The sequence below is a fragment of the Natrix helvetica genome (assembly GCF_964273705.1).
Source record: "Natrix helvetica genome assembly, chromosome: 2".
In the NCBI taxonomy this organism is placed as follows: domain Eukaryota; kingdom Metazoa; phylum Chordata; class Lepidosauria; order Squamata; family Natricidae; genus Natrix; species Natrix helvetica.
In genome coordinates this window covers 37,883,270-37,896,530 of record NC_138552.1, presented here as the reverse complement: position 1 = coordinate 37,896,530, position 13,261 = coordinate 37,883,270, and the positions used below count along the sequence as shown (strand labels likewise).

At 35.7% G+C, this 13,261-nt stretch overlaps 2 protein-coding genes across 5 annotated transcripts in view; one reads left to right on the top strand and one right to left on the bottom strand.

The window, feature by feature from the left end:
• Positions 1–1,233: 1,233 nt before the first annotated feature.
• Positions 1,234–5,288, bottom strand: AK6 (adenylate kinase 6). The gene is made up of 5 exons (XM_081942709.1): positions 5,125–5,288; positions 4,001–4,093; positions 3,413–3,471; positions 3,178–3,323; positions 1,234–3,047 (listed from the first exon to the last, which is right to left on the bottom strand). The coding sequence occupies exons 1-5, from the start codon at positions 5,156–5,158 to the stop codon at positions 2,858–2,860; spliced, it is 522 nt and encodes a 173-aa protein (XP_081798835.1). The 5' UTR covers positions 5,159–5,288; the 3' UTR covers positions 1,234–2,857.
• Positions 5,159–13,261, top strand: part of RAD17 (RAD17 checkpoint clamp loader component) — a 25,582-nt gene continuing 17,479 nt past the window's right edge. Inside the window, exons 1-6 of one of the 4 annotated variants that reach the window (XM_081942706.1) lie at positions 5,159–5,296; positions 7,447–7,548; positions 8,056–8,310; positions 9,410–9,493; positions 10,139–10,298; positions 12,175–12,311. In XM_081942706.1, the coding sequence (XP_081798832.1) occupies positions 7,504–7,548; positions 8,056–8,310; positions 9,410–9,493; positions 10,139–10,298; positions 12,175–12,311 (681 nt within the window). In that variant the 5' untranslated portion in view covers positions 5,159–5,296; positions 7,447–7,503. Of the gene's footprint in view, positions 5,319–5,354; positions 5,516–5,547; positions 5,730–7,446; positions 7,549–8,055; positions 8,311–9,409; positions 9,494–10,138; positions 10,299–12,174; positions 12,312–13,261 lie in introns of those variants that run through there. The other 3 variants (XM_081942708.1, XM_081942705.1, XM_081942707.1) reach the window with 3 other exon arrangements.

Genomic DNA, 13,261 nt, shown 5'->3' with positions numbered 1-13,261 from the left:
GGGCGGCGCAATGTTGACGTTTGGCCGCTCTTAATGCCACAAGGTACGTCCTCAAGTAGGCTCGTGCCTGTGCTCGGTCAAATTCGGAACGAGAGGATCTCCAACGACTCTCTAGGCGTCTCCTTTGGCGTTTCATCACCCTTAGCTCCTCGGTAAACCAGGGAGCCAGGGTGGTTCGTCGCCGCAGGAGAGGCCGCAAAGGCGCCACCCGGTCCAGGGCCCCGGTAGTCGCACTATTCCATGCGTCTACCAGGTCCTCCACTCGGGGGCGGGTCAAATCCACAGGAGGTGGCCCAAGCTCCGTCTGGAACCTATCTGGTTCCAACAGGCGCTTGGGGCGGAACCATCTAATACCTTCCGGTTCCGCCTCCTCGCGGTGTGGGGTAGCACCAGGGAAGTCCAGCCGGAGAAGATAGTGATCCGACCATGACAGGGGAGTAATGGCTAAGTCCCCTATTCCCTGATCACTCATCCACCGGCCTGAGACAAAAACAAGGTCCAGCGTGTGGTCTCCCTCGTGAGTAGGGCCCTGAATTAACTGGGTCAGGTCCATGGCTGTCATGGAAGCCATGAACTCCCGAACCCCCTCAGACGCTTCTCCCATCGACGGCAGATTGAAATCCCCCATCACTATAAGGTTGGGGGTCTCAATCGCCACCGATGAGATCAGCTCAAGGAGTTCAGGCAGGGCCGCTGATGTATAGCGAGGAGCCAGGTATACTATCAGCAGGCCCAACTGCCTCCCTGGGCCCCATCTCACAACAAGGGACTCACACCCGGATGTCTGTGGCACGGTGAACTCTCTCGGCTCAAGGTCTTCCCGAATAATCACTGCTACCCCGCCGCCCCTCCCCTGGGCCCGAGGCTGATGAAATGCTCGATAACCTGGTGGGCACAATTCAACGAGGGGTAAACCTCCCTCGGAGCCCAACCAGGTCTCGGTTATTCCTGCGAGGTCCGGCTCCCCCTCCAAGATAAGATCATGAATGAGGGGGGCCTTATTAACAACGGACCTCGCGTTGCATAACAGCAGTCTCAGGCCTTGGGCCTGTGGAACCTGACCACCTAGTATGCAGGGGTTGGTACAAACGACCGGGAATGACCAAAAACCCCGGTCTCCCAACCGACTGCGCGTTCTTAATGTGTCCTCGCACCTGCCCCTCCCCACGACCGTTGGTATCAAAGAGCCCTGTAATGGAATGTTATCCTCCCTTTCCTCATCCGCTCCATTCCTTCTGATGGGTTGGGAGAAGCAACATCCTTACCAGATTTCCACCACAGAAATCAATAACCAAAGCTACAAACTGAATTCTAGATTTAATTATGTAACAGGATACCTGAAATTACTTTTATATATGGTAGGTTACAGTGAAATTTTACATAAATATTTCTGTAAACAACTAATATACTAGCACTAGAAATAATACAGGTTCAGGCAGATGTCTGTGAAATAATGATTTTTGTAATTAAGCCATAGTTATAAATTAAGTCATAAGTTTACATTTGTATTGTATTATGTAAGCCACTGAGTCAAACTGATTGCATTGAGATGGAAATGAAAGTTATTAAATCTTTGCCTTTGTGTCTTTTATTTTCAAAAAAACATATTTAAATCTTTGTTCTTAATTACATACAGAAAAATGTAATATGAAAGAATATAATTATTTTGCAAATAATCTATATAATACAGTACCAAATAACAAAAGATGCATTATCCAAATTGTTGACTGTTCAAAACATTATTCGCTAATATTTAATAGTCAAAGACAAGGTTCAAATAATCACTATGCTTAATATACATAAGGTACATTACATCTTGCAATTGGCTAAGATCTGCTTTTCAGATAGCGTGAACAGAACATCTAACAGAAGTGTCTATTTTCAATCAGTTCAGTTGTAATCTAAAAATATTTAATGTTTAACTAAATGTAATTTTGTCTGAGAAGTTTAGTTTCTGCTCATACCCTGGACAGAATCCAATGATATATGATTAGGACTAAAATCATAATTTATTGATACATTTAATATCAAATTTGGGAGCTGCTAAGAAAAATGTATATGCTTTATATATCTTATATAGGCATTTTTTACATGACAAAATGTACTTTCTCACTAATCAATGTTCTTGTCTTTTCACTATAAATTCATTTTTATTAAGTTACTCAATATTAAGAAAAAAATAGGATAATAAATTCTGGTAATATTTATTATGAACCATGCTAGTGCCGAGAATAGAAAAATATGATACAAGCAATAGCATCAGACACTTCTTGGATCACTGCAGTTATGACCACATGTAACCTTTTTACTATCTACTTAAAATGCCATCGGCATTAATTTAGAGAGTTGACTTCATGAATCTGGGGGTTGAGGATGCCTTCTAAAATGAACAAAAGCTGAGCAAAAAAAAAGTTGAACTAAACAGCAACAAATCGTATAAATAACAAAACATACAGATACAAATTTGCCTGCATATTTACAGCATCTTAATAAATTAATAACTAAAATTATGTTAATATATTAAATTACATGGTCCCACATTTAGAAATGAATCACACAAGATCCGCTGCATTAATAAAACTTTGTACAGGAATAAGATTTTGGCAGCCATATTAACTAGGGAACTATTATTTTTCATCTTTTTAAATATTTTTATTATTGAATTTTGGATACCCAAGTTCATATTTTTAAATTCTTAACCCCTTAATGTCTGACACCTGCTTTCATAGACTCTAAAGAACACAGCATAAAATAGAAAATTCAGTGGCCTTGTTAATTTTCACCTTGCATGAAAGAGTTTCTTCAATGAATGAAAACACAACTTCTATATATCACTGTAAATATAATTTTTCAAAAATCAGTTATTGTCTTTTATCCACTGTTCAATCCACTGTATAATTTGATCTAAATTCTGCTCCATATCTTCTGGAGTATTACTAGGCAACTGATGTACAATTTCTTCTTTATAGGATGACATGGCTTCTTCATAAATTGTCTGAAAAATTTCACACTGAATATTGTCTTGAAGCTTTTTTCCTTTGTAACCTCTAGAAAAATATAAAAACAATGCGAAATATTTTAATTATTTAGGTAAAAATATTGAAGTTTGATATTATGCATTAATAAGGTTTGTTTTAAACTGAAACTTAACTTTATTTAGTTTTGTCAGTGACCTACCTGTTTTCTAATCTGTTGTACAAAAAAGAGTTTTCTGTGCGAAGCACAAATACTATGTTAAACCAGCGTTCAGGAAAGAAGTCACAGCTGTGATAATCAACTATGACACCTCCATCTTTCATCTTATCTTCCATTTCATCAATAACCTAAATAGAAAGTAAAGCAAAGAAAACTAAACAATGGATTCTTATTTAAAAAATTGAATAATGAAATTCATTTTTCAGTTTAAACTCACTCTGTCTTCATCTAATATTGGGCATTCATATTCTTCATCAAAACCTTCATACAGTTCCCCTGATTAAAAAATGAAAACCTGTTATTAATTTTTAAGAAGCTATATTTATTTAGACAATTTATTGTCAGAAATTTCATACTGTTAGTATAGTATGTTCTAGATGATTGTTTTTTAAACTTGCCAACTTCATGAAGTATTCCCCAGCCACAGTCAAATCATTTCAATTACAATAGTCAACTATTTAGACAATGAATTTCTCATTCATTGCTCTGGAATTATAGAAGACCTTCCCTTCATCTATTATATAGAATCCACTTGGTTTTTGGAAAAAGAATTATTTCTTCAGCTTGATTTTTTTCCCACTGATTGTACAGTTGATGTTCATATTTGCTTTTTATCTCATTTGTTTTACAGAATTCCACTTTAGAGATGCTTCTGGAATGTCAATATTATTAAAATATATAGTTAAACTAATTATAGATATAATTTGTATTAAATTATATATAACATGTGTATCCATGCACATCAAAAAATATTGGGATATAAATGTTAATAAAATGGTAGGTACTGTGAAATTTTAAAAATTACCTTCTTTAGCCATATCTCCCACATTAATGTATGTTAAATCTGTTCTCAGAGCTATCTCTTTGGCTAGTGTAGTTTTCCCAACACCAGGTGTCCCTACAAAAAAAAACAAGGCATAAAGAAACAATCAGGAAAGTACTGTAATAAATGTTAATATATAATAAACTTCCACTGCAAAATTGACCTGAAAGACTAAACGAAGAATTTATTGTAACGGGTGTTTTTTTTTCTCTAAAATGTGATCACTTTATTCCTAGCATATACAAATGTACATACATAGATGCACACAAACACATATCCCAGAACAAGTGCTTATTTATATAAGCCCCATTAGTTAGTCCTGGCCTGCACATGCGAGAGATGCTAATGTTTATGGAGTAATACAACCACTTCCAACTGAAAGTAGGTAATCACATTTTCAAATACTTCTATATATTAAATTTAAGGCAAATAAAAAAGCCACATGAAGGTAATTTTTATCTAATGTTCTTAAGAGTGATGCATTCAAAACGTGGGGAAACCTAAAGCAAAATTAGCTCGCTTTAGCTTCCTCGCGTTTTGAATGCAAATCTCCCATTCAGTCTCATGCCAGGATAATAACACAGATCCCAAGGCTGCCACCATCAAAATCGATGATGAGATAGCAAAAGTTAGCTTCATCTACTTTGCGTTATGCTGGTTGCTTTAAATATCTATGGAGACTCGGGTCATGGTTGTCCCAAAAGTGCTTTTTTCAAGAGGCAACTGGACTTTCTGGTTTTTCTTTGAAGACATTTCGCTTTTCATCCAAGAAAAGCAGAGCTGAAGAAATGAAGCTGACTTTTGCTATCCCATCATCGATTTTGATCGCGGCAGCACTGGGATCTGCGTTATTACGACTCTCTGTAAACCGCTTAGAGAGGGCTGTAAAAGCACTATGAAGCGGTATATTGCTATTATCCTGGCATGAGACTTAATCGGAGATTTGTTTACGCTCTTTCAAAACTCCCCATTTGTTTCCTTCCTTTTGCAAAGCGCGACTGCGCTCGATCTAAACCAAACTATACCAAACCCGAACAGCCTCCCGTTGTTTTTCTCCTGTTTACGGACCCTTTCGCTGTGTCTCCCCCCCCCTTTTTTTTTTTTACCTGTGAGTAAAATGTTAGGCCTCTTCATAGTCATATTGCTCCTACAGCCACTTTTCAAGTTGCCATCAACAAGCCACGTGCAAGCAGTTCGCGGGGACCTCAGCCGTCCTACTCGGATGGCAGCAGACTAAGACGTCAGACGGGCCCTCCTTCCTCTTCTTGAGGTCCAACGGTGGGTGGAAAAGCGCCGACTGGTAAAGCCGTGCAGGGCTTTTTGTTTTTTTTTCCACCCGGAAGCTTTCTCGGTCACATTTACTCCCTTCTCGCAGGGCCTAACTTAAAAACGGGAGAGGGCACGAAGCCGGGGCCGTATTAAGGCGCTCGGCGGACAGCTAAGCGCCGAAGAGCATGAAAGGCCCCAATCGGCATGGTGCTGGCCTGATGAGAGAGGGTAGGGAGAAAGAGGGGAGTGTGAAGGGCTGGGTGTGGTTTTTAGTGACAGAAATAAGTGGGCTGCAGCCTGGCAAGAGCTAAATGGTGCCCGTGCACTACAGCTGCTGGATGGAGCCGCTTTCTTAGGGACGAGGCCGGGCTTCGTGTCTGAGCGCAGTCGGGAGAGTTATTTCAAAAGTGCATGGCGGCTGAAGTCTTCTTCCACCTTGGAGGTGCCCCCTATAGAATAACAAAGCCTCCCACCTCGACCCTTCCACTTTGCTGGATTGCTTATTTATTTTATATAGCTGCCCGTCCCACATATGCGATTTATAAACCCTACCGCCTGCCTTTTTGATAGAAAGGGGGTGCGTGGGGGAGTTGGCTAGAGAAGCACACACATACTACCTACCAATCGTTAGCCATTGAATCTTGAAGACCACAACAAGTACCCTATTAGGTGGTCATTGGTTAAAATTTCAGGGGTCCCCAAACAGCTATGCTGGCTGGAGAATTCTGGGAGTTGAAGTCCACAAGTCTTAAAGTTGCCAAGTTTGAAGACCTGGGTTAAATCGTTATGTGTCGTCTGACCTGTATTCGATTTTTGTTACATCTTTAGAATGCTGTTCCTTTAATTGTATACATGTTTCTTTTGCGAGTAATCATGATTTTTTTAATTTGCCAGATTCCCAAAGATATAACTAGTTTTCAAACTTGTCAACATTAAGATGTGTGGACCAACTCCCTGGTTTCCAACTGGGGAATTGAAGTCACCGTATTGTAAAAATTGAAAAAATTGGAAAACTGTAGAAATCCTTCAACATAATCCACAGTGATCCACATAATCCACACTAAGTGCAGTGTTTGTCAGAGAAGGTGTTTGTTGCCTTCATTTCAGCGGTGTAATATAAATTGTTAGAAACTTTGTCTTGCTATCTAAGATGAATTGTACAATTATCTGTATGTTATTCATTACAGGTTTTACTTATGTGTGCAAATATGTAGTGGTGACACTATAAGAAGTAATGAAATCTTGGCTGTTCTACTTTGAATTATCTGGACAGTATTCTGTTTTTGACAGCAAGACCAATAGCCAGTTTTGTTGATGCATTGTCAGTCTGCTTTTGAATTTTTCTCAAAAGCTTGAAGTGTATAGTTTTATCAAATAGGTTACAATGATGTATCCTGATTAGGAGCATGCTTAGATTAGGATTCCCTTAGTTGATCAGTTTCAAAATAAAAATAGCTTAATATGCAGGTAGTCTAATTTATCAACTACCTCATATAACAACAGCTGCAGTTACGATGCTAATAAAAAGTAGCTTTGTAACTATTACTTCACAGGTCTGTAAAGCAAAAGAAAACAAATAACATTGTAATCTCAGTTGTGGTTTCACTTGGTGACTGCTTCACTTAACAACTGAGTTGCTGGTCCAATTGTCACTAAATGAGAATCCTCTGTACTGAAATTGTTTAAGTATATTCAGAATTAGAGTGGACATTATAGATATAAAGTTGTGCAATCAATTTGCTTATGTCACAGGGTAATTTGTGTAAATTATTGTCCATACCAAGACATTAACTTTGTGAAAAATTAAATATGCAGGTTATCTCATGCATGTGTAATAGTATTATAATATTATGTACATTATTCTATTTATGGACTAAACATGTTACTATAATTGAAAATTTTAGAACTATAGTATCTTTGTCAGCCAGAAGTGTGCTCTCTTGAACAACGGGCAGCACTTTAGAGAGTTTGGTGCATTCCTGTTCTGTAGCCATTAAAAATAGCTTTTAAAATAATAATAAAAAATAATAAAAGTAGCAGCATGTGGAAAAGAAAAAAGAAGCTCTACAAATGAGAAACAAAACAGATGTAAGTCATCTTTCAGTAATTATCTTCAGAGCTGCAGACTTCCTTAATATAAAAGTTTCTTTATCTTTTAGGTACTTTATTTTTAAAGGCATTTGATTATATATTTTGGATGGAAACTGCAAAAGCTGATGATGTCAAAAAAATCTTCAAAAAGAAAGACAGCTCCAAATAAAGTAAGTTGTTTATTTATTCTCTTAAATTATTATTTATTGCATCATGTGTCTAAATCAGGCTGATGCAGGCATATCAAACTGTTGTAGCCAAATGAAATATTTTGAAATCATTATAACTTTAAACTTTTAATTAAAAGACTAAATTGTGTAATACTGAGTGTGAATTAAAAAATCTGGGGATTTTTTGTTTGTTTAAATTGAATTCAGCCTGCTTCAAAATTGCACTATTTTTTAATACTAAACAAGATTGAAATGTAAGAATCATTAAAGATAAGCAAAATGTTAATAAACGTTTGGGAGTGATTTATGTGTGTTTAAATTGTTTTATGTTCAATAAATGATTGCATTTACTGCATTCACATATATTGTATGATAGTTTACTTCATGTTTGTTTTATTAACTCCTAAAATATTGGTTACTGTATATAAAGGCAGTAATAAAATAATAACTGATTTAAGAATTGATAATTTTTGGCCTGCAATAATTTCTACATGCTTATATTATCAGGAAATTGACTGGGTGGAACCATCTTTTATTGATTTCTGTGAGACTGCAAAACAGTCATCTAGTGTTCTCCGTAAAAAGTCGCTCACAGATACTGACAATTATCACAAGAGCGAAGAGCATTTTTCTCGGCTTGAAAATTACAAGTGTGGGAAAAAAATAAGAAAACCGTTTTCTGTAGATGAGAAATATAAACACTTCAAACAAATTCACAGCCAAATTGAACCATGGGTAGATAAATACAAACCAAAAACTCAGGTACACAGTTCTATACAATTTAATATCTAATGTATAGTATTAGTAGTAGTATTTGTATTAATAGATACATATTAGTATATATTTAACATATACTAATTTTGCTTGTTAAAATAATTATGTTGCTTGTTAAAATAATATGTCTAAAGAAATATACAAAATACTACATTAAAGATTATTATAAAAATGTCAGGTCCTGATCATAAGTGTTCAATGAAACTGTAATTTAATGGACCACTTGTAGGAAGGAGGATGTTTTATTCCCGATTGTCTGTTAAATTAGATGGTGCATGATTTTTAAGTGATTGATTGATAATATACTCTTGAGATACTTTTGACTCCAAGCAACCACATAGATTTTTTAATTACAATGTATTCTTTCAGATCTCCCAGTAGTGCCCTCATCATCACTGTAATTGAGTTGATTCATCCATCATGCTGATTTCCTTTCCTATATAATTTTATTAAAAGATTTATAAAAGTATAAACAATTCTATCTAATACAGAGTAGGGAAATGAAAAGAAAGAAATCAAAGCTAAAAGTACAAGGAAGAAAGAAAAAGAAAAATAGAAAAAAAGAATACAAAAAATGGCTTTCTATCTTCTTTACAGCAATTATAAATACAATTATAAATTTACCTCTTCCTCTAAAATTACACATTAGTTATTCTACCTTTGTCATTTGGCCTTTCTTATATTTAATTTTAGTCTCATTATTTTCACTGTGTACTTTAACGTTAGTACTAAGTTAGTTTGTACTATGGGTTGCAGATCATTTGTATTTTCTGCTGTCTGGGTAGTGTCATCATTGTAGCATAAGCTGTTTCTTCTCCAACTTTAAAACCATTCTCCTCATCTTCCATTTCAACTTCCCTTATATGTTCAGCATGTAGGTAAAATATGGTATGCTATACATATTCTATTACATATTATTTGTATATAGTTTTGTAAGTGAAATAATTGTCATGGAGATTGGATCTTTCCCTAATATTTTAATTTGTTTAAATCTGGTATATATGGTAAGAGAATTCCAGTATAGATAATGAATAATTTTGTATTTTGCTACATAAATATGTCTTATATACATATTTTTACCTGTTAGAGTGACCTTGTCATTCACAAGAAAAAAATCGAAGAAGTTGAAAGATGGTTAAAAGATCACATATTTCAAAATCAGCCAAGACAGGTAATATTATGAACCTAATACTTTGATCTGCTAGTGTGCTAATTTTGAAGCTTTTATTTAATTTCAATCAGTAGTTTTATTTTTATTCTACAAATTTTATTTTGCTGAATAATTAATGAAGTGAGATTAGAATGTTATAAAAATCTTATATAATATAATTTTAGAGCAACATTTATTTACTAGAATAAAAGAAACATTTGTCTGGAAAGATAAAGATAAATCAAGCTGCAATTGATTTAAACAAAGATTGCCTTGAGAAAAAATATTCAGTTTGTGGGTTTTTTTTTTCTGAATATCCTGAAGTTTTATGTCTGCTTACTTAAATGAGTAAGCAGGTTGATATTAATCTATGGCCAAGTTTCCATTAAGGAATACCTGCTTCCATTTAGAGAACATTTGACACACATTAGGCCAACTGAACTGTAGTACAAACAATTTGTTTGAATTAAGTTGTGCAGCATAAATAAAGTGGGCTAGTCTAACACTGAATTACTTAGAATATAACTATGGCTTCTGTATTTATTGGAAATAATTAAAAAAAATGGATATTATTGACACCAATGTTCTATTTTGTTTTATTAAGAAACTCATATTGTTTTATTCTTTAAATATCGTACTCAGCTTATGATAAGTATCTTGTTTTAGGGAGGCTCCATCCTAGTGTTAACTGGCCCTCCAGGATGTGGAAAATCGGCAACTGTGGAAATATTAGGCAAGGACCTTGGTATTCAGATACAAGAATGGATAAATCCTGTACCAGTAGACTTCAAAAAACACGACGACTTTCAAGTTGCTTTCAATCATGGTAAAATTTTAAAATGTTAACTTCTTCATTGTTGAGCAATTAGAATACATTTTTGGCATATCTATTTCTGGTAGGATGGCCATTAGAGGGTATCAAATTTCATTAAAATAAATAGAACTAACTTCTAATTAATTTGAAAGTAAGTTGCCAAGGAAATTCCAAAGGTGTTACACACAATGCCTGAGAATAAAGGCATTCTTTATTCTCCGCTTCCTCTGTATTAGGATTTCCTGTCTTTTAAAACTGCTGCACATTAGACTGATAGGAGATTTCAGTCAAGTTGAAAATACAAACTGAACTCAAAATTGTAACTGCAGGTGGTGTCCAGGACTACTTGCAAGCCCTAGGCACCTGTGTTCCTTGTTCTGTTCTCCTTTCTGCTAGTATGACTGCAAGGAAGTTCTAGCCAGGGGTGAAATTCAGCAGGTTCTGACAGGTTCTGGAGAACCGGTAGCAGAAATTTTGAGTAGTTCTGAGAACCAGCAAATGTGTGGCCCCAGAATTGGGTGGGAATGGAGATTTTGCAATATCCTTCCCCCAGGAGTTGGGCGGGAATGGGGATTTTGCAGTATTCTTCCCCTGGAGTGGGAAGGGAAGGGAGATTTTGCAATATCCTTCCCCTGCCACGCTCACCAAGCCACCCCCACAGAATCGGTAGTAAAAATAAATAAATTTCACCACTAGTTCTAGCCATCTGAAGATAGGGGATTAAACTTGGTTTGCATTCATTAAAAATATTTAAGATTAATTGCAGTTTATTTGATTTCAGTTGGGTGATAAACTGTATTTTGTCTAAAACCCAAGTAAAAGCTTTGTTCTTGGGATTAAATTGTTAGTGTTCAACTCCATTGAACACTATTGTGTGTTCAGAATAATGAACTCCTTTCTGAGCTTCTTCTAAGCCTATATGCAAACTACCTTTTCACCTCCTACTCCCACTTAACATTTTCCTATATTCTTCCCTCTAATTTCTGCTATTCTGTGTGCAAAATAAATAAATAAATAAAGGTTTTGTGCAGCTTGTTCCAAACCAAGTACAAGTTTGTGCACCACAATATACGAATATGAATAAATTGCAACTGCATATAAAATTATATGTTAAAATATATTTTGGAAAGAGGCTCTGGAGTTCAGGGAAGGTCAGCTCCTAATGCAAAGCTGTCTGCCAGCAGTCCTGGGAAAAGGCGCAAGCTTGCTGCCTCAGCTTAATTGCAATATCTGGGTCAGTTGGTCCTGCTACAGCAGTTTGAGAAGGAACTTCCATCACATGATCCACCTGCTCCATCCCTACTAAACAATCTTTGTTACTGCAATTAAGGCAACTGGCTTGACCTCATAAGCCACAAGTACAGAGCTTTATGGTGATTGGTGAATGAATGTATGATTGTTTAATTTTTTAGTGTAACATAATCTATGTTTAATTGAATTTTTGCTTTTTTCTTAGTTTCTTAAATACATTTCCCCGTTGTATTTTAATCACGTTCAGGCTGCACCAAGGAGATGTGCTGTGATGCACATATATAGCCTGTGTGTGCTGCCTGTTTGACATCTCTGGTATAGATAATACGACTGTTGTTAACGTAATGATTAATTTTAAGTAATTTCTTTTTCGGTAGACAGGTTTTTAAACTTTCAAATAAAATTCAAGTCATTTTTTTTTGCCAGAAATGTAGCATTATAAAGATGGACAAGTCTTCCGTGCTAAAGCACATCTGATTTTTTTGGAAAAATTTCAATTCAGTAATTGATTTATCTGGCTCGTCATTTCAAAATATAAGAACAGAATTCAAAACAATAAGCTATAGCGTATTATCTCATATATGTAGTACTTTTCTTAGTACTTAGCGCATATTGTAAAATAAATATTCCTTTTTAGAATCGGATTTTAAGATACTTCCTTATCCGAGCCAGGCAGCTATCTTTCAAGAATTTCTTCTAAGAGCAAACAAGTATATCAAGCTTCAGATGGTTGGAGAGTCCATGGAAACTGACAAAAGACTTATCCTTGTGGAAGTAAGTTGAAGTAGTTGAATTAACTCCATTAAGATGTTTTAATAATTAAAATTAAATGTTACATTATTTTCTCCCAATTTTAAGTATAGCAGTTTAAGTTAATTAGGTTTTCCAAATTTAGTTGCTCAATAGTAAAATTTCAGTTTTCTATAATAATAATAATAGCTTATTTCAAACATACCTACTGATAATCTTTGAAAAGAATTGCTTACAAATATAAAACAAATATTTGATTTTTTTCAATTTAGATTTTAAAACTGCAGTTTTCAGAAAGTGCAAAATAATGGCCTGAAATCTTTTTTTCATTATGTTGAGCTTTATTTTATTGTCAAGCATTTTGGAAAATTTTGTAGGCTAATGGTAGAGCATTAAGTATGAATGCTGGGTTCTAAATTCAATAATCAACTTTTCTTGATGCCCAAAATACCAAAAAGTAATTATTTTTGAATAATTAAATAAGGATATTCATAACAACGGCAGTTAGTTTCTTTGTTCTAAAGCTAGTCAATGTGGGCAAAATTAATTCCATATCTATTTCTGTGGTTTCCAGATGCACTTTGAACTTATATGAACAAAACTATCTACCCCCTTACTTATTGGACTTCTTTTTTAGGCATGAAAGAAATCCAGAATTTGTTATAGATGGATAAGCCCAAATCATAGACCCATGATGGCGAACCTATAGCATGCATGCCCAAAGTGGCACGCGAAGCCATGTTACCCGGCACACGTGGCCTTGCCTGTTTGTCTTCTGAGTTTCTGGTACAATTGTGCGTGCGATGATCAGCTGTCCTTTGCGCACCACAGTGCCTAAAACCGGTGTCTGCATGCGTGCCAGCCAGCCGATTGTCAGGTGCGCATGTGTGCCAGGACCTGGAAGTTTGGCTTTTTGGGAGCGCGATCCCTTCACGCACGTGGCAGTGCTAAAAACAGGCCTGCACATGCGTGCC